At 30.4% G+C, this 19198-nt stretch overlaps 1 protein-coding gene across 2 annotated transcripts; it reads left to right on the top strand.

Annotated features, from left to right (window-relative positions):
• The first annotated feature begins 6228 nt into the window (after window positions 1-6228).
• On the top strand, window positions 6229-17551 carry LOC111295841 (calcium-dependent protein kinase 1-like). Of its 2 annotated transcripts, XM_022889599.2 has the most exons (8): window positions 6229-6380; window positions 6894-7939; window positions 9027-9170; window positions 9335-9487; window positions 10814-10929; window positions 11172-11339; window positions 16416-16640; window positions 17164-17551. In XM_022889599.2, the coding sequence occupies exons 2-8, from the start codon at window positions 7117-7119 to the stop codon at window positions 17284-17286; spliced, it is 1752 nt and encodes a 583-aa protein (XP_022745334.2). In that variant the 5' UTR covers window positions 6229-6380; window positions 6894-7116; the 3' UTR covers window positions 17287-17551. The 2 variants fall into 2 exon arrangements, with proteins under 2 accessions (XP_022745334.2, XP_089597333.1); XM_089741207.1 differs by lacking the exon at window positions 6229-6380 and having other exon boundaries at window positions 6683-7939.
• The last annotated feature ends 1647 nt before the right edge of the window (window positions 17552-19198 follow it).

Below are 19198 nucleotides of genomic sequence, written 5' to 3'. Positions count from 1 at the left end.
ATGTATAAAAGCTTTACAATATGTCTTTAATTTAGTTATTCAAAATAAAAAATCCTAAATTTTTAAAATTTAATAAACCCTAAATAGAATATTTTGATCAATCTTAATGAAATGAAGTGAGAATCACATATGCCTTGTTAGATAGTGAAAACTTACTTAATGCACAGTAGCTATGCCTCATTTCTTTACCAAATGGTGCCTAAAAGTGCTTTAACTAGTGCCACTTCAATCAATTTTTGATTAAGTTTTACCTAGATCTTCATATCAGCAAATTCTTTCTAATTAGAATTGAAAGCTTTTTTGGTTTGATTCTTGAATGAAAAAGTTTGATCACTTTCAAATGAGATCATTTGATTGTAGGTAACAAGTTTTGCCTTCTGTTTCTTAACATTTTAAATGCTTCAACAATAAGTCATGGGTTTTGTAGTAATAAAGGTATTCTTGTCATTTTACAACAAACAACATCTAAGGAATATTAACGGAATGACACAAATAAACATCTCAGGTTGGTTATGTGTCACATTTTAAATCTTAGGTAGCAAACTTAAATCGCGTGTAACCATATAATATATATGTGTAATTTACCATTTTTTATTTTATAACTTAATTTCATGCATTGTAATTTAAGAGACGCTTAAATCACATTGATATTTATCCATTTATTATACCCAATAATCATTAATTATAAATTCTTAAAATCAAGTGACTTGTCATAAGTTTTAAATCATTGTCATGTAAATTTTAACAAAAGTCAAATTAACGTTGTAACTTTTTCAATAAAAATTCAAAATTTTAACAAAGCGCCAAATGTGTGTTTTTTTTTTTTTTTAATATAAGGGAAGTCAAAACTTAAAGGATTTAAGGAAAAAAAATTGCAAATGCCGAAGATCGAGTCCCAACTTTGTAGGAAATCTTCTAAGAAAGTTGGATAAATTATTTAGGTTAAACCTTATGTTTTTTTTTTTTTTAACTTACTACAATTTTTGTTCTTCATATCATTTTTTACTTTTATTTTTACTTTAATCTCTTTCTCATATTGTTCTAATTCTTTTTTTTTTAAATCATTTTGAAACTACTTTACGAAAAAAAAAAACACTTTAACTTTTAATCTTAAATTTTCATCTTTATTTTTTAAAAGTATATATAATTTTTTTGATGAAATGTTTAATGATTGATTTATTTGTATACCTTTTTATTTTAATTTTAAATTACCAAAAGAATAAAAAAAAATTTCTCATAATTTAATGATAAATTATGTAGTACTTATACCATTAATTGCAAATCCTATTTTTGTTAAAAGTATAATGTTGTCATAATAATATTTTTGTTTTGTAGTTTTATATTTTCACGAATTTTGTTAGTATAATGTTTGCATATCTAACATATATATAATTTTGTCTCCAAGTCTTCTCTACATGACAACTATTTAAAAAGGATACAAAAGATATTTTTAAATTGTTAAGAGCATTCATGCATTTAAAAAGAACACAAAAGAAAATTTTAACTTCTCTGGCCTGTTTTCTACATGACAGCTGTTTAGAAGAAGATATAAATTTTTTTTTATTTGTTTAGGTTATTTGATTGAGAAAAATAAGAGGAAAGATCTAGAAGGAAAAAAAAGGATAAGGTTGAAAAAAAATTTACAGGTAAAAAAGAGTAAGAGGATGAGAGAAAGAAGAAGTCCTTAGCCTATCTATTTTTTTTTCCTTTCATTTTCCACTTTGCTATCTTTTTCTCTTTCAAAGCAATTTTCTCATATTGAATCTTTCTTTGAAGTTTATTTGACTATTTTTACTATCCTGATTTAGGTTGATCAAGGTTTGTCTACTAATTTACACTTTAGGAAGAGGAAAAGGGTTTGGTCGGGTTGTTGGAATGAAGGCATTACTAATGATTAGAACTGTAAAGTAATGGCATGTTCAGTGGAAAGGAATGAGAAATGTGGTAAAGGGGAGAACTGAGCTTGAACTCGAATCCAACTCAAACTAGAGTAACGATGATGGTAATAGCAATAAGCTTTCATAGGCTTTTCTTCCATCAAGTCTCCAACGAATGCTTCCCTTAATATATAGTCTAAAATCATAACTTTCTCCTTTTTTGTTTCATTACTCCTTTAATTAAATTTAATCTTTTTTTAATTTTAATTTTGTCTTGTAGTTAACACCAACAACTAAGAGTGAGAAAGCTCATGCTAACGTAAACCTTATTACTTTTAGAAAAAGTTTTGATTTTTGACCTTAAATTGTGATTTATGCTAATAACAAAAAAAAAAATGTGTTTAATTTTGCAATGGATATATTAGTTGAATGCTCCACTTAAAGAAATTGATCTTGAAATTGTTAACATAATCGAACTCGATAACGTTAGACAAGTCTTTTTTCACTTTTTTTTTATTTTAATTTTTTAATATGTAGGTATTTGATCCATTGAAAAAGAAGAGAATTGTTTTCCTTTTCTGTAACTTTAGCCTTATTAAAAGATCATATTTCTTTTTAATGTATAATAAGAATTAGAACTTATCCCATCATAGAATTTTATGTCCACCTCGATGATACAAGCGGTTGGCTTTGTCATGACTGGTAAATACAATGAAGGATATCTTAGTGATAGATACTATGGAGGAAATGAGTATAACAATCTACTTGGCTTTTGTATATTGTCGATTTTTTTCACTGCTGATATGATTTATTTAAATTGATTTCAGAATGATTCTCATTTTTCAAGAATTAAATTGTAAAATAAATGTATTGGTATATGAAGTTTTTACCTTTTATTAGAAATTCTTAGTAGGGTAAAAGGATGTCCAAAGCATGTCTTTGAGGATTTTAGGTTGGATCTTGCAAAGTGGGGAGGTGAATGAATCATGCACATAATTTTTTGTATGTTTTTTTACATGGTTTGAATTGCCATACTTTAGTGTTTTATGAATGTTTTTTTTTTTCTTTTGGATTTATTTAAGAGAATTGAGAAATAAAAAAGAAAGAGCAAAAAAAAAAAAAGGTGAAAAACATGTAGATAAAAAACTATTTAATTTTCAAATTACAATTTTGTTTTAAAGTTCACTCAATTCCTTAATATTTGCAAGATTTTTTTATTTTGTTAATTGCAAATAAAGGTGAGCTATTTTCTTTTTGTTTAGGTAGTGATATTTTAGAGTATCTAATGCTATCTTTTTAAAATTATACTAATTGCTATGTCTTAGTGATTTATGAATTATGAATGTAGGATTTTTTTTTTTTTCATTTGGATTTATTTTGTTGTTTAATTACAAAGAGAATTGAGAGAGAAAGAAGAAAAAGCAGAACAAAAAGTGAGATATATATGCTTTACATTAAAAGTTTATGTTTGCTATGTTTTAATATTCTTCATTCTTATGTTATGTAAAAAAGGGTAGTGATATTTTAAAGGCAGTGTTTTTGCAAATGAACCTTATTCATAAGAAAATCCTTATTCTTATCCATAATGATAAACCTATTTATAAATCACTCGTCCAAGCTCAATACATTGCTGAGATTTGGCATGATAAACTTATTTTGCTTTCTTTTGAGCCATTGCTAGATTTTGGGCTAATCTTGTTGACAACAAGGATTTTTTTTCTTTCTTTTTACTATTGTTTTAAGTTTCGTTAATTTGGTCAAATGGACTTTGAGTAGGAAAAAAACATATGTACCAACCATTAAATCAAATATTAACAATTATTTTTCGTGATAATATAGAACTTGTTGTGCCAAATTATTATTTGATGAAAATGCTGATATATGACCTTGAGAGGAAAATATGGATAACTAAGAGAGAAAAATAAGCAATAGCAAAGAAAGAATTTATTGAGAACATGACATTGATGAAATTAGAGCTTAGAGACAAACTTTACATTGATGGAGAAAATATTGGTTACTTAAATGTTGTTTTTATTCCATTTTTATTGATTATATGATAAAACAAATTAGTTTTCCCAATGTTAATTTTCTAATTAGATTTGGTAATCATTTGAAACAAAATACTTTAAGATGATCTTAGATGCCTATATGTGAATATTTTGGTTTTTTGGGCTAAAGCTTGATTTTAGATTTTTTATGGTTTTACTTCTTTTAATGTTTGATAATATTTTAAGTACTATGTTCTTGCATTAGGATAATTAGATTGTGAATAAACTTAGAATATTATAACTAAAAGCATGAAGATGAAGGTGTTGGCAAAATGGGTAGTTCTATTCGGTATGAGAATCTATATTTTTACTTAATTATATTTTGAAATTATTTTCGCTTGAAGATAATGTTGGATTGTTTTTCCTTTTTTGAGGTTGCTACTTTGAGGTGGCTTTGTTCCATATATATTTGTTTGACTTAAAAAAGCTCATGATTGAAAGCTATTTGTCTAAATGCTTATTTGAATGATAGTATATTGTAAGGTTTTAGTTCTTTATAAGACATAATGTACATAAAGAGCTATTGCTTTGCCATGATTAATGGTGTAGGATGTGAGGGATTTATTCATGTTTGTTGGTGGTATTTTGAACTTCCTTACAGAACTTCCTTATACTTAACTGTTTATGTTCTTACCTAATATTTTGAACTCTCTAAAAGCTAACAATTTATATTTGTTGATTCCATTTTCAATAATCTTATGATACTTCTAGCAATTTTCTATGTACATTATGTTTTATTCAGATTAATAACTGGATAAATACACTTTTTTACAAAAAAAATTTGACTTCAAAGGAAGCCAGGAATGATTTCTAGTGTAAATATATATATATTAATAAATATGATACACTACCATTTTTGAAAAATAAGATGAAATGTATTATATATTATTAGTTGATCACCTCAAAATTAAATATCAAAATTTTTCAATGAGTATAATAGTCCTAAATTGTATTTAACTTATATTTTTTTTATCAACTAGTTAAATTTATTTTCAGTTTGAAATTTTCACAAATACGACAAAGTTAAACTTTGGCTTTATAGTTGTTTTATTATTTATTATTTATTATTTATAAATAAAAACTACAATTGCAATAAACAATTTTTAATATATTTTACATAATAAAAAATTTAATAAACAAATCAAATAAAATAAAAGAATCAAATATACACACATAAAAATTAAATGTGAGACATAAAGATTGCTTTTTCCCCTCTTCCGTTAAGATAAAACCTCATTCTCGGCGAGTTAAAAAAACAAACAATTTTACTAAGATGATTGTATTATATAAAAGTTAAAATTATCCCACATTTTACTCTCCAAATTATTTATTTTTTATATGGAAGAGATTGTAATATGAAGATTGGGAAAAAAATTTCTTTTGCTTTTAAAAATAGAAAAACAGGTAAACAAAAACAAGTTAACAACCAAAACGACTAATTAGTGCATAAGTTATCTGTCAAGAGCTGCTAACTACAGATTAAGAATGAATAATGGAAGTATCATATCAAAATCGGGAAAGGATCCTTTATGCTGCGAAAAAAATAGTGAAAATTTGTATTATTTTATTTAATGATGATAAATGCATTCTCAATTAAATTTAAAGGTGATATTTGTTCAAATTATATTTATCTTTTTAATTAATTTTTATTTATTTTTTATATAATTTAAAATCATTAAATTTTAGACTTAGATTTAGTTAAAAAAATATTTTAATATTGTTAAATAAATAACGAAAACTTTTACTATTTTTTAAATAATAACACATTACATCAAAATCAAACGATGTCGTATTCAAAACTTAACAAAGCTGTCGAGCTTTTTTAAAACAATAACAGTTAAAAAAAAAGGCCACCTTCTTAGATCTTTCCTTAAAAATTTAAGATCATAATCACGGCCGCTATTGCAAAGTTACAAGGTTCAAGTCTTGTCGTAAGTATACTAATTATAAAAAATAAAAAAATTTAAAATAAATTTGATAATCTATATATTTAATATTGATATTATATTTATTTTATATAAAATATATGTAAAATATAAAAATTATTATATTATAATTTTATATTAATATAAAAATATAAAATAAAATAAAATTTTTATCAAATTTATATTAAAATTTTAAATCATATGTTTTTATATTTTTATATAATTTTGATTTCATATCTAAAATTACCAAAAGCCACTAAAAACCTTCCATTAATAATACAATCCACCAAAAACCCCCCAATAATAATTTAAAAAAAAAAAAAAACAGAATCTGGCGGCCAAACGCGTTTTCCTGCAATTATGTCCAAACACATCTACAAGCCTCAATCTATTTTTTATTCAATATAAATCAGAGTAGTTATAAACAAAGTTAAAAGACTTTCCATTTCCGCTCTCTTTTAAGGGTGGTACAGCCAAATGTAACTTCATTTTCTTCATTTTTCAACTATTAAGCCAAATGCCAAGACCTGGTAAACCATAACCCATGCCTTTTCTTCTTCTTCTTCTTTTTTTCTTATTTTTCCAAGGATCTTCTTTTAACTTTCTCTTCTTCAACTTTACTCAAGTTGAATTTTTCAATTCTTTTCAGCTTTTGATGTCGTATTTATCTTTCTTTGCTTTCTATTATATATACTGTCAAGCTTTCGCTTACTGAATTTGAGATCCATTGATTTGTGTGTTTTTTTCTTTTTTTTTTTTTGTAGCATAGATGATGGATTTATTGATTGGTAATCCATAATTGTGTTGACTTTTTTGTTTGTAGAGTGCACTTTATTTCTATAAATCAGGCTCTTAAACTTGCTTCTTCTATAGTTTTTCATAATTATTGTAATCTTTAGTATTATTTTTATGGATAATGTTTGAAGTTTGGAGTTAATTAATGAGTTCTTCATTTTTTTGCATCAATTTTTAGTTCATTTTTTAAGGTATCGTTTAAGTTTCGATTTTGATATAAAACTTTTCTTATTTTTTTGGAATTTGAGGTTGGCAAGGATTGTCCTTGCTAGAGTCTAGCACTCTGCCAACAGATCACACAACGGCTGGCTAAATTTTTCACTCAAAGTCTAGAGGAGAATATAGGGAGCTTGGTTTTGGTTAGGAAGATCAGATCTTCCTGTGTTGGATTGGCCTGTTTATTGGTTTTAGATATTGATGTTAAAACAAGTGATAGTATTTTGAAGAAGAAATTTAAGTGTGAGAATAGAGATGGGTAATACTTGTGTAGGACCAAGCATTTCCAAAAATGGATTTTTCCAATCGGTTTCTGCTGCAATGTGGGGGTCCCGATCACCTGATGACTCAGTTTCTCACACTAATGGGGAATCTGGGAGTCAGATAGCATCTAAAGAACCTGAATCACCATTACCAGTCCAAAACAAACCTCCAGAACAAATGACAATGCCCAAACCAGAGACCAAACAAGAGGTGGAACCAGAGACGAAACCAGAAACTAAACCTGAAAAATCAACAAAACCCAAGTCCCCTCATATGAAGAGGGTGTCCAGTGCAGGACTTAGGACTGAGTCAGTGTTACAAACAAGGACTGGTAATTTCAAGGAATACTATAGCCTGGGGAGAAAACTAGGACAAGGGCAATTCGGGACGACTTTTCTTTGTGTGGAGAAGTCAACTGGAAAAGAGTATGCTTGCAAATCGATTGCAAAGAGAAAATTGTTAACTGATGAGGACGTCGAGGATGTGAGAAGGGAAATTCAAATAATGCACCACTTGGCAGGGCATCCAAATGTTATATCAATAAAAGGGGCTTATGAGGATGCAGTGGCAGTTCATGTTGTTATGGAATTCTGTGCTGGTGGTGAGCTTTTTGATAGAATTATTCAGCGTGGACATTACACAGAAAGAAAGGCGGCTGAACTTACAAGGACTATAGTTGGGGTTGTTGAAGCCTGCCATTCTTTGGGGGTTATGCATAGAGACCTCAAACCTGAGAATTTTCTCTTTGTCAATCAGCAGGAGGATTCGCTGCTCAAGACAATTGATTTTGGCTTATCAATATTCTTTAAGCCAGGTATAAGCTGATTGATCTCATTCTCTTTCAAGTACCGAAAAGTTGTAATCTTAGCTTTCTTTATTTACCTATTTTAGTCATTCCTTCACTGACCTGGTTTAATATGCATACTAGAGTAGGGGAAGCAATTGTATAAGCTACTTGAAATTTAGATTTATTTATAAATAAAAGGAAAAAAGAAAGAAAAACAAAAGAGGGAGGAAAAACACTAAATCGAGCTTGTAATTTCTCTATTGCCTGGAGCCCATAAGTGTTTAGGCTAAAAAAATCTTTTCAATTTGATAATCATTTATCCATTAAACTGCATTGATTTCTTAACTTTAAAACTTAGTTATTGTCATAGTCCAAATTTTAGTAAATGAATTCCAATGAAGTTATTGAATCAGCAAAATTAAGAATTCTCTGCTACATAGAGTTTGTTCGTGTATGCAATACCTGTCTTAAATATGATGTTGCATTAGAATGCCTTGTAAAATTACAAAAAACAATTAATATCAATCTTATAAAATGCATTTCGAATGATTTGTGACACTGGGTGTCATGATACACTGCTAGCCCTGTGGTGATATTCTGCCACCAGCCATCCAATCCGCTATGGTATCGCTTGCACATCTATGTCCTATGCTCTCATCATTGGTTTAGGCTTGTAAGTTGTGTTTGATTCTGTAACATTTGTGGCACAAAAGGTTTTTTCCCTTGTACTCTTGTTTGGACATGATGCTGTTGCGTTAACTATTTAGTCTCAAGTTCCACAATTAAGTGTGACCTTGAGCCCCAATCTTGAAGCAGGTCATGACTTTCTTGAATAAGCACTCTTTAGGAAAGACAATGATTATCTTTTAGTTAGCATTGGCATGAAATTTACTAGGCTTTTCTTTGGTTTACTTGTAAATATATATATATATATATATATATTTATAGAGCTTTTACTCCTACATCGAGTGCATTCTTGGTTAGTTTGCATAGTTAATTTAACAAAAACACCTAGTAATTTTGACCTCCATGTGTGATTTACTACATCAATAGAGGATTCAAGATAAGATTTACAATTTATTTTGTAATCCTCTTGTTCACTTTCTCCGTATAGGTGAAAGATTTACAGATGTGGTTGGTAGCCCATACTATGTTGCCCCAGAAGTCTTACGAAAGCGTTATGGTCCAGAAGCAGATGTATGGAGTGCAGGAGTAATTCTTTACATTCTATTAAGTGGAGTTCCTCCATTTTGGGCTGGTAAGAAACTTTCCGATGCATAAGATTTTTCCATTTTGATTAATCACATCCGAGTTTAATCATGGTCTAGCCAAGTGCAATTATTTTAACAGCTCTTTTGTTTACACCATTGTGATTATGTTTTGATCTTCACTTTCCTCTCCCTTTTTTTTCCCATGATGCAGAAAATGAGCAAGGTATATTTGAACAGGTCTTGCATGGTGACCTTGATTTTGAGTCAGATCCTTGGCCTAGCATCTCTGAAAGCGCAAAAGATTTGGTGAGGAGAATGCTCATTCGAGATCCCAGGAGACGGTTAACTGCACATGAAGTTTTGTGTAAGTCACATTCTTTTACTCGAGCTTTTTTGTTATCATTATTTTGTTCTTATGCTACATGGGTCATGCTGTGGGCAAGTGGGTGCTTCCTGTGCTATTGGTGTGGTTGTAATCCCCTTTCTTTCATTTGGTGCTTAGGCTACGTATCCTTAGACTTTAGGCTCTGGGTTATCCTGTGTCACAGGATGGTTTCCTAGTTAAAAAAATAAAAATTTTATTATCGGTTAATTGTTAAGGCTATATTTGGTACATATTAATTGAGTAATGGAATCTATTACTATTGCAAGTCTGAAACACATCCATAGTGGAGCTCTAAAATGCAGCATTGAATTTGTCATAAAGTGGCTTTGTAGTATTATTCCTTGGGTAGTGTGGCTCACATTTCTATTGACTTCCATTGACATATTATATATATTGCAAAAGGTCTATCCATCCAACAGGTGGGGATACTAGATCTTGTATGACAAATTCTAAGCCATCTAACAAGGCTTTTACTTCATATGATGGATGGATGCCTGTTTCTGCCCTCTTGTTTCCTTTTTTACTGGAATTTGAAAAGATTGGAATATAGAACCCAACCCATGATGCGTACAACTTACATAAGGTTCCTTTAATTCTTTTCCCAGATTCTTTTGAAATAAATAAGCCAGGTGTTTGAAACTGCTGTGAATTTGGAGTGGGGTCCATTTTTAAGTCAACGACTTTAATAATATGGCTTATTTTCATTGAGGAATATGAAGAAAAGAAGTTAGGAATCTGATTTTATGAGCAAGTGCCATCAAATTTTTTATATCATGGAAGAGGGAGTGCTTAAGCAGAGGACAAAACTTTTAGGATTTGTTAAGGTTTTGTTTGATTGGCACTTTTTCTGTTTGCTTTTTGCCTCCGAAAGCAAAAAAGCAAATAAAAGGATTATACACAATATTTAATTGTTTTAGATGACAAAGTGCATGATTCTACTTCTGTATAGACTAATTATGTTATAAGTGGTGTTATATTTTAATTATTTGTTCATTTTTAAATCAATTATAATTTTGTGTTTTACTTTTTGCTTTTGCTTTATAGCAATTCTGCAAAAAGTAGATAGCCAAAAGCAAGCAACAAAAGCATCAAACATATGGAGTCTTTTAGCACATCTTAATAAGTTAATGGTAGAGCTGATGGCCTAAATCTATGCAATTCTTATTTCCTAGAAAGATTTTGGTCTGCCATGTTATCCACAATGTAGATGGCAACTAATTATGTGGTTAATATAAAAGACAGTGACTATAGATTTCAGGAGGGCACTTTTTTTTCCAATGCTAATATTATTTAAAATCTATGCAGGCCACCCTTGGATAAAAATTGATGGTGTTGCTCCTGACAAGCCTCTTGATTCTGCAGTTTTAAGCCGTTTGAAGCAATTTTCTGCAATGAATAAGCTCAAGAAAATGGCCCTTAGAGTAAGTCCCTTCCATGCTACACATGATATATGGGGAAAAGGGGGTTGACAGAGAGGGAGTAAGGAATGGATGAGGAGGGAGAGTGAAAGGATTGTTTACGTACAAGTGGAAAGCCTGACACTTTGAGTGGATACATATGCCATCGAAACCTATTTATCATGATGTTTACATTCAAAATTTTTAGTTCTTTAGATTTTCTAATTATGTTGGTGAACTGAATTTTTCTTTCTTTTTCCTTGCAGGTAATTGCAGAGAGCCTATCTGAAGAAGAAATAGCTGGCCTCAAAGAAATGTTCAAGATGATAGACACTGACAACAGTGGTCAGATCACCTTTGAAGAACTTAAAGCAGGATTGAAAAGAGTTGGAGCTAATCTTAAGGAGTCCGAAATTTATGACCTTATGCAAGCAGTAAGTATGAGAACAAATTTGGATATAGTACATTGAGTTAAGCAACTGCTTTTTACCAACTGCTAGTCAGTCAGGTGGATTTGGGATGATTCTTGTAAGGATAATGAGCTAAATATTTTTCCTCATTCTGTATTTAAAGAAAAGCACTGGGCATTACCCCACTTGCATGGACCCAAGAAGCCTACTGAGGACCATAGAAACCCATTTCTTCACCTTTGTACATCAAAGCTTGGCACAATGGTGACACCTAAAAACATCTTAGTTGTTCAAAGAAATTTCTAGAATATCTTCCTCATTCCACACTTAAGCAACAAACATAGAGATGGTTGCCTCAAGAAGAAAAGATTTTAAAAGGAGGACATGTTAAAGTAGCTGATGGCTAGTTATGCAGTTCTAAAGGCAGATAATTAAGAATAGTCTGTGAATTTGCAGAACTCTCTTGATTCAGTTTTACTCAATTTAGGATCTTTAGTGTTTAAATGCAACAAGGTATGGAGTTAAAGGAAGGAGGAGTGGAAGAAAGACCCTATGCTATGGACTATCTTTAACCATGGAACTGGACTCACTTCAGGTCCCAAGTCATTCTGTAGAAAAACTAAGAAATAAATCAGTGTGAAAACTGAATGTATATTGAAAAACTGCTTATTGAGAATTATACAAGAATCTTAGGTTTATATACAACTAACTAGGTGTTAAAGTAGGAAACTAAATCTTCCTAAAAAACTAATCCTATAATTGAGAGATTGTCTATCCTAATTTTAGGGATACAAATATTTAATTCTAGAGATATAAATATAAATATACAGATTACAAGATTACAACCAGCTGTAAATAAGTGTTTTCCCACACTCCCTTTCAAGTTGGTGAATAGGTGTTTTCCATTCCCAACTTGGAAATAATTTCTTGAAATGTTGCACTGCTGAGACCTTTAGTCAACACATCTGCAAGCTGACTCTTGGTTGATACATAAGGTGTACAAATCAACCCACTGTCTAGTTTCTCCTTTATGAAATACCGGTCTACTTCAATGTATTTTGTTCTGTCATGTTGCACAGATTGTGTGCAATGCTTATTGCAGACTTGTTATCACAGTAGAGTCTCATTGGTCCATCCCATTTGATCTTCAAGTCTTCTAGGATAATCTTTAACCATAGTAGTTCACAAATTCCTTGAGTCATTGCTCTGAACTCTGCTTCAGCACTTGATCTTGCCACCACATTTTGTTTTTTACTTTTTCAAGTCACAAGATTACCACCTAAGAAAGTACAGTAGCCTGAGGTGGATCTTCTATCAGTTACTGAACCTGCATAATCAACATCTATATATGCTTCTAGAACTAACCTCGAATTTCTTTTGAATAAGATACCTCTCCCAGGATTGGCCTTCAAATAGTGCAATATACGGTAGACAGCCTGTAGGTGCACTTCTTTAGGACTATGCATAAATTGACTTACCACACTCACAGCATATGCTATATCAGGTCTAGTATGTGAGAGATGAATGAGTCTTCCAACTAATCTTTGGTACATCTCTCTATTTACAGCAACATCTTCATTAGCTTCTCCAATTTTATGATTAGGATCTATAGGGGTATTTACAGGTTTACATGTAAGCTTCTCAGTTTTCTTTAGAAGATCTATCACATATTTTTGTTGTGAGATGAAAATACCATGCCGTGAGTGAGCTACTTCAATTCCTAGGAAGTACTTCAATCTCCCTAGCTCTTTTATCTCAAATTCTCTAGCCAAACACTGTTTTAGAGATTCTCTCTTTTTCATCATCTCCAGTTACAATTATATCATCAACATACACTAATAGAACTGTGACTCTCCCTGAATCAGAGTGCTTGATAAACAATGTGTGATCTCTTTGACTCTGTTTATATCTCATTGCTAGCATTACTTTGACAAATCTCCCGAACCAAGCTCTAGGAGACTGTTTAAGGCCATATAAAGCTTTTTTCAGCTTGCATACTTTGTTTGCTTCTAGATGACCTCCAAATCCCGGTGGAACCTTCATATATATTTCTTCTTTCAAATCACCATGTAGAAAAGCATTCTTTACATCAAATTGTTGAAGCTGCCAATTGTAATTTGCACCCATTGATAACAAAATTCTAACTGTATTCATCTTGACAACTGGAGCAAAAGTTTCCTGGTAATCCACTCCATAGGTTTGAGTGTAGCCCTTAGCCACTAACCTGGCTTTATACCTTTCAACAATACCATCTGTTTTGTATTTTACAATGAAAACCCATTTACACCCCACTGAATTTTTTCCTTTAGGCAACTTTACCAGTTCTCATGTCTGATTTTTCTCTAAGGCCTCCATTTCTATTTTCATGACTTTCCTCCATTTCTCATTGGATAATGCCTCGGATAATATAGTTGGAACAAAAATAGTGTTTAGGCTCACAAGAAAATTTTTGTGGGATGGTGAGAATTTTTCAAATGACACAAAATTAGAGATTGGGTATAATGGATGCTTGGTACATTCTCTGGTTCCTTTCCTAATGGCAATAGGCAGATCATAATCACTAGTTATAGTTTTAGGAGATTAATGCTATTTTGAGAAACAGAGTCAAAAACTGTAGTTACCTCATTTTCAGAGTTAAGATCAGGTTCTTGGACTGGCACTGGGTCAGGATCTAAAACTTTTCTTCTTGAGTACACCTGTAATTCTTTCATAGAATCAATAACAATATTATCCTTTGTCACATCTTCCGTATTTGGAATAGGTTCAAACTTAAATTCAGTATTTGACTTCGGCTCAGCAGAAACAGGTTTCGACTCAGAAGAATTAATGGGTGTAAATGTTGAAGAATGTGGCAAATCAAGCAAAAAAAAGTCTTTATCCTTATCTTTCATGAATAAAGTCTCCCCTAAAGATAAGGTTGAGTAAAAAATGGTTTATTTTCTTCAAAAGTGACATCTGCAAACACAGAATTTTTTGGTATGAAGATGATAGCACTTATATCCTTTTTGAGTTAAAGAACACCCCACAAAAATACACTTAATCGCTCTTGGATCCAACTTTTTCCTGTTATGACTGTGAACATGAACAAATGATGTACAACCAAATATCCTAGGTGTGAGATTGTTTGTGGTATTGAGGTTGGGATAAAATTGTGAGAGTAGTTCCATAGGAGTTTTAAATCCCAAAACTCTTGAAGGTAACCTATTTTTAATGTGTGTGGCAGTGAGAACAGCTTCCCCCCAGTAAGATTTATGTACATTTGTTTGAAAAAGAAAGGCTAGGGTTATGGCTAATAAATGGTTGTTTTTCCTCTCTGTCACTCCATTCTGTTGTGGAGTATTAACACAAGATGACTCATGGATAATCCTCTCTTTTTGGAAATACGTGGATAGACTCTGGTTGAAGTACTCTCTTGCATTATCATATCTAAATCTCTTGATTCTCACTCCAAATTGATTTTGGATCATGTTTTGAAAGCTTAAAAACACACTATTCACATCTGATTTGGATTTAAGTAAAAAAACTCAAGAGACCCTGGTACAATCATCTATGAATGAAACAAATCATCTCGTACCAAAAATATTAGGAATTATAGAGGGACCCCAAATGTCACTATGAATCAAGTAAAAGGGAGTAGAACTTTTTTTGTTACTGATTGAAAAAGACACACGTCTATGCTTTGCAAGTTCACAAATATCACAATGAAAAACTTTGACATTTAATCCTTTGAACAAAGAAGGAAACATGTTTCTCAAAGTTCCAAAAGAAGGATGTCCAAGATGAAAATGATAAAGCCAGATTTTATCTTTATTGGAAGATTTTTCAGAAAGAAATGACAAAGGTAAATTATTCTTGATATTACTTGTGTTATTTGATGTCTCAAGATAGTATAATCCATCCTTCTCCTTAGCAAGTCCAATCATCTTCCTCGAACTCTGGTCTTGAAATTCACAATAAGAGGGATAAAAAGTTACTTTGCAATTCATATCTCTGGTACGTTTCTGTATAGATATCAAATTAGTAGACAATCTAGGAATATGAAGAACATTTTTGAGAACAAACGAAGGATTAACTTGAACATCTCCTAATCCTGCCACTATAGTAAGTGAACCATCTGCAACAACAATTTTCTTATTACCAGGACACAGGTTATATGTACTAAACTTTTGTGAGGAATGTGTCATATGGTCTGTGGCTCCTGAGTCAATGACCCAAGAACTCGTAATAGGCTTAGCCGAGACGTTTAATCCATGAGAACCGGAAGCTTTACCTGAACTAAAAACCTTACCCAAAGAACATATCACAGTAGGCTTTTCAAGGATTTTCAATAAGTTTTTGAGTTTTTCAATCTCTTCCTTGTCGAACTCTCCTTGTTTCTGAGACATTTGTAGTACTCCAGTGATTTTTCAGTTGACATTTCCTTAAATTGGGTGGTAGTAATATCTTTCTTTGAAAGGGTTCGGCAATGAAGGCCTAAAATAGAAATCAGCAATGAAGGCTGAAAATTTTGTTTCCCAAGAAGACCCTAAAGCTCTGATATCATGTGAAAAAACTAAGAAATAAATCAGTGTGGAAACTGAATGTATATTGAAAAACTGCTTATTGAGAATTATACAAGAATCTTAAGCTTATGTACAACTAACTAGGGGTTAAAGTAGGAAACTAAATCTTCTAAAAAACTAATCCTATAATTGAGGGATTGTCTATTCTAATTTTAGGGATACAAATACTTAATTCTAGAGATACAAATATAAATATACAGATTAGAAGATTACAACCAACTGTAAATAAGTGTTTTCCCACACATTCATCTAACAAATGGATCACTCCAATGCCTTGAACAGTTTTGTACGAGTATTAATTTTGCTATCTCTTTATCCAAAGGTGATAATGACAGACATGGTTTTAGTTTCACAAAACTGATATGCAGAGAGAAGCAACTAGTTTTTCTATGTTATCCTAAATTTTTGGTGATTTGCACAAGGATTTGAATTGGGAATTCAATTTTTCTTCTTATTTTCTTTGTTCTATACAGAATACAAAATTAATTGTGAATAAGCAATGATGAGTTGTTTCTGCACACATCTTCTTAAACTGTAGGCTGATGTTGATAATAGCGGCACGATTGATTATGGGGAATTTGTAGCTGCTACACTGCACCTAAACAAAATCGAGAGAGAAGATCATTTATTTGCTGCCTTTTCCTACTTTGATAAGGATGGTAGTGGTTATATTACTCCAGATGAGCTGCAACAAGCTTGTGAGGAGTTTGGCATAGAGGATGTTCGCCTTGAAGAAATGATCCGAGAAGTTGATCAGGACAATGTAAGTGGTTTGTTTTATTTTCCATTTTTAATTTGATCATTACATCATATATTGACCAAAAATAAGAATTGGAAAGGATTTTAGAGGGCCATATCTCTTGCCTTCAAAAAAATATATGCAGCTAAAAGTTGTGGTTCACTGGTTGAGTAACAGTTCACCAAATGAGTGATCTGGGGTTTGAGTTTTAAGTTAGCTCCGCTTGCTTTAGCCAAGATTTAAATTGAGTTGGTAGTCCTTTCTTTTTTCTTCACTGCAGCTGTCCAAATCTGTAAATAGTTGGCCTTTGAATAGTGTTTTTCAATATGGGTTTATATAAAGTTGTCTAATTCTTGTGATAAAACCCTCTGTGCATCCATTGATCATAACCCCATTTCTCATTTCAAATAAAACTATCAAAAAATTTAATGCTTTTGCATTGCAAAGCTGTGCTAAATAATTGTCATATAGAAAACAAACTCTATTTTGCACTTTGTTGCCTGTATCATTTGTCTGCTGATCGTATATTCCATCTGATCATATGCAGGATGGACTCATAGATTACAATGAATTTGTAGCCATGATGCAGAAAGGAAATGTTGCCAGTGTTGGTAAAAATGGCCTACAAAATAGTTTTAGCATGGGATTTAGAGAAGCACTAAAACTTTAGTATAGGCAACTGTTCAAGTTCTTGTTGCTTTTTTCCTTTTTAAGTTTTGAAGAAACTGAGATTTGTATAGCAAGGAGTGCTTGTTTTCATTGTAAGTAGCAACCAGGTCATTGCAATGAGCGTTTGTCCATTTTTCTTTTCTTTTTTTGGCAATTAAAATTAGCTTCCATCATGTTGTTTACTTTACACTAAAGGAATTTGTGTTTTCTTTTATGTACTACACATATTATGTTATTTGAATTCAGAGTTTAACTTGATTGGTTTATATAGTTACTTTTAAGAGTATTCAACAGATTTGGGATTTAAATATTTAGGGTTGAGGAAAAAAATTAAGAGAATTGAATTTCAAAATTATAGTATTTAATTTGGATTTATTTTTATTTATTCAATTTAATTTGGATTGGATATTGAATATTTCAATTTGATTTGGATTGATTTTTGAATCATGAAGTGAAAAATCGAAAATATTCAAAATGAATTGAATTTTTTATTAATTTTTATATAAATTTTAATTTTTATAGTATGAAAATAATAGTAAAATATAAAAAAAATATTTTTTAAAAATTGATGAATCAAATTAATAAAATTCGGTTTAAACCAATTTGATTTTAAGTGAAAATCAATTTAAATTTAAAAAATTTAAAATATCATGCATTATTAAAAAAATTAATCCGAATTTGATTCGATCCAATTCGTTATCACTCTTATAAATTTTAGCACCTTTAAAACCTTGATATCTTGATTCAAGTCTTACTCACATTGAATTTATCTAGTTACATATTGTTTTGTTAGTTGATTATTTAAAGATTTCTTATATATATGAATGTAATAATTGATTATGATTGTAAACAAAAAAAATAAAGAGAAAGAGGAAAAAAATTAAAAAGGGTTTGAGAGAGATCAAAAGAAAGGAGAAAGCAAAATAGAGGAATTAGAGATGAACGAAGAAGGAAAGAGTTAGGCAATATGTGAAGAAAGAGAAAAACAAAGAGGGAGGAAAAAAAGGAAGCAAGAAAAGGAAAAAAGGTTGTCGGTTGGCTAGATCTTGGTACTTATTCCTCTAGTTAAGACCTCATCACTTTTATTTTAGTTTAGCTTCTTTTTTTTTTGAATTCTATAACAAAAAGAAGTAGAAAAACAATGATGAGGAGGAAAAAAGTGATTCTCAACAAGGTTAGTAAGGTTTTTTATATTTTTCATTTTTTTAAATTTGATCAAAAAAAAAAGAAAGAGATTGATTTGGTTCTTAAGAAAATGGAATTAAAGTGGAAGGTAAATAAAGAAGTCAGATTTCTTTAATTAGTTTTTCTATTTTTGTTTTTTCCTATTTTTCATATAGAAATATATTTTGTAATTTATCATTTCATTTATTTATATATGTTTTGCTTTTACAAAATAATAAATGAAAAAAGATTAAATGCTATGATTTGCATGTTGTTACCTATAATTTTTTTCTTGATTTTTCCCTTACATTTTTATTTTTTAATTAAATAGTTTTTTGTTTTTCATTTGGTTCAAGGTACTTGAACAAGAAAAATCAATGAATTTCTTTTACCTTTTTCTTCATCGACCTATTTTTCATTTAATTTTGTTTAAAATTTTTGGATATATTTTGTATTTGTAAAGTGATAATATTATTGTGTCTATATATTAAGAAAATCCAAACTTTCTTTTCACGCACAGAATATAATATATTTATGGCCAAGTATTTTAGGTTTTGAATTTATTATGGTTTTAATCATATATTTTTTATTTCAATCCCATTGCATGCCTTCAGATTCCTGAAATGAATTTATTAAACTTTTCATATTTTGTTCTTTGGATGGCAAAACAAGGTTAGAACGTAAGATTAAAAATTATAATTCAAATGATCATCAAAATTACAAAATCAGAAATTATGTTCTTTAGTTTT

Source organism: Durio zibethinus, chromosome 12 (genome assembly GCF_047325235.1).
Source record: "Durio zibethinus cultivar Kanyao isolate XHJ-2024 chromosome 12, ASM4732523v1, whole genome shotgun sequence".
Taxonomy (NCBI): Eukaryota; Viridiplantae; Streptophyta; class Magnoliopsida; order Malvales; family Malvaceae; genus Durio; species Durio zibethinus.
This window is presented reverse-complemented; position numbering and strand designations above follow the sequence as displayed.

Bases quoted from the DNA above. Each gene is read 5' to 3' on its own strand.
- LOC111295841 (XM_022889599.2), top strand. From the start codon at position 7,117: ATGGGTAATACTTGTGTAGGACCAAGCATTTCCAAAAATGGATTTTTC. The intron at 7,940-9,026 runs GTATAAGCTGAT...TTCTCCGTATAG, and splicing joins ATCAATATTCTTTAAGCCAG to GTGAAAGATTTACAGATGTG. The intron at 10,930-11,171 runs GTAAGTCCCTTC...TTTTCCTTGCAG, and splicing joins TCAAGAAAATGGCCCTTAGA to GTAATTGCAGAGAGCCTATC.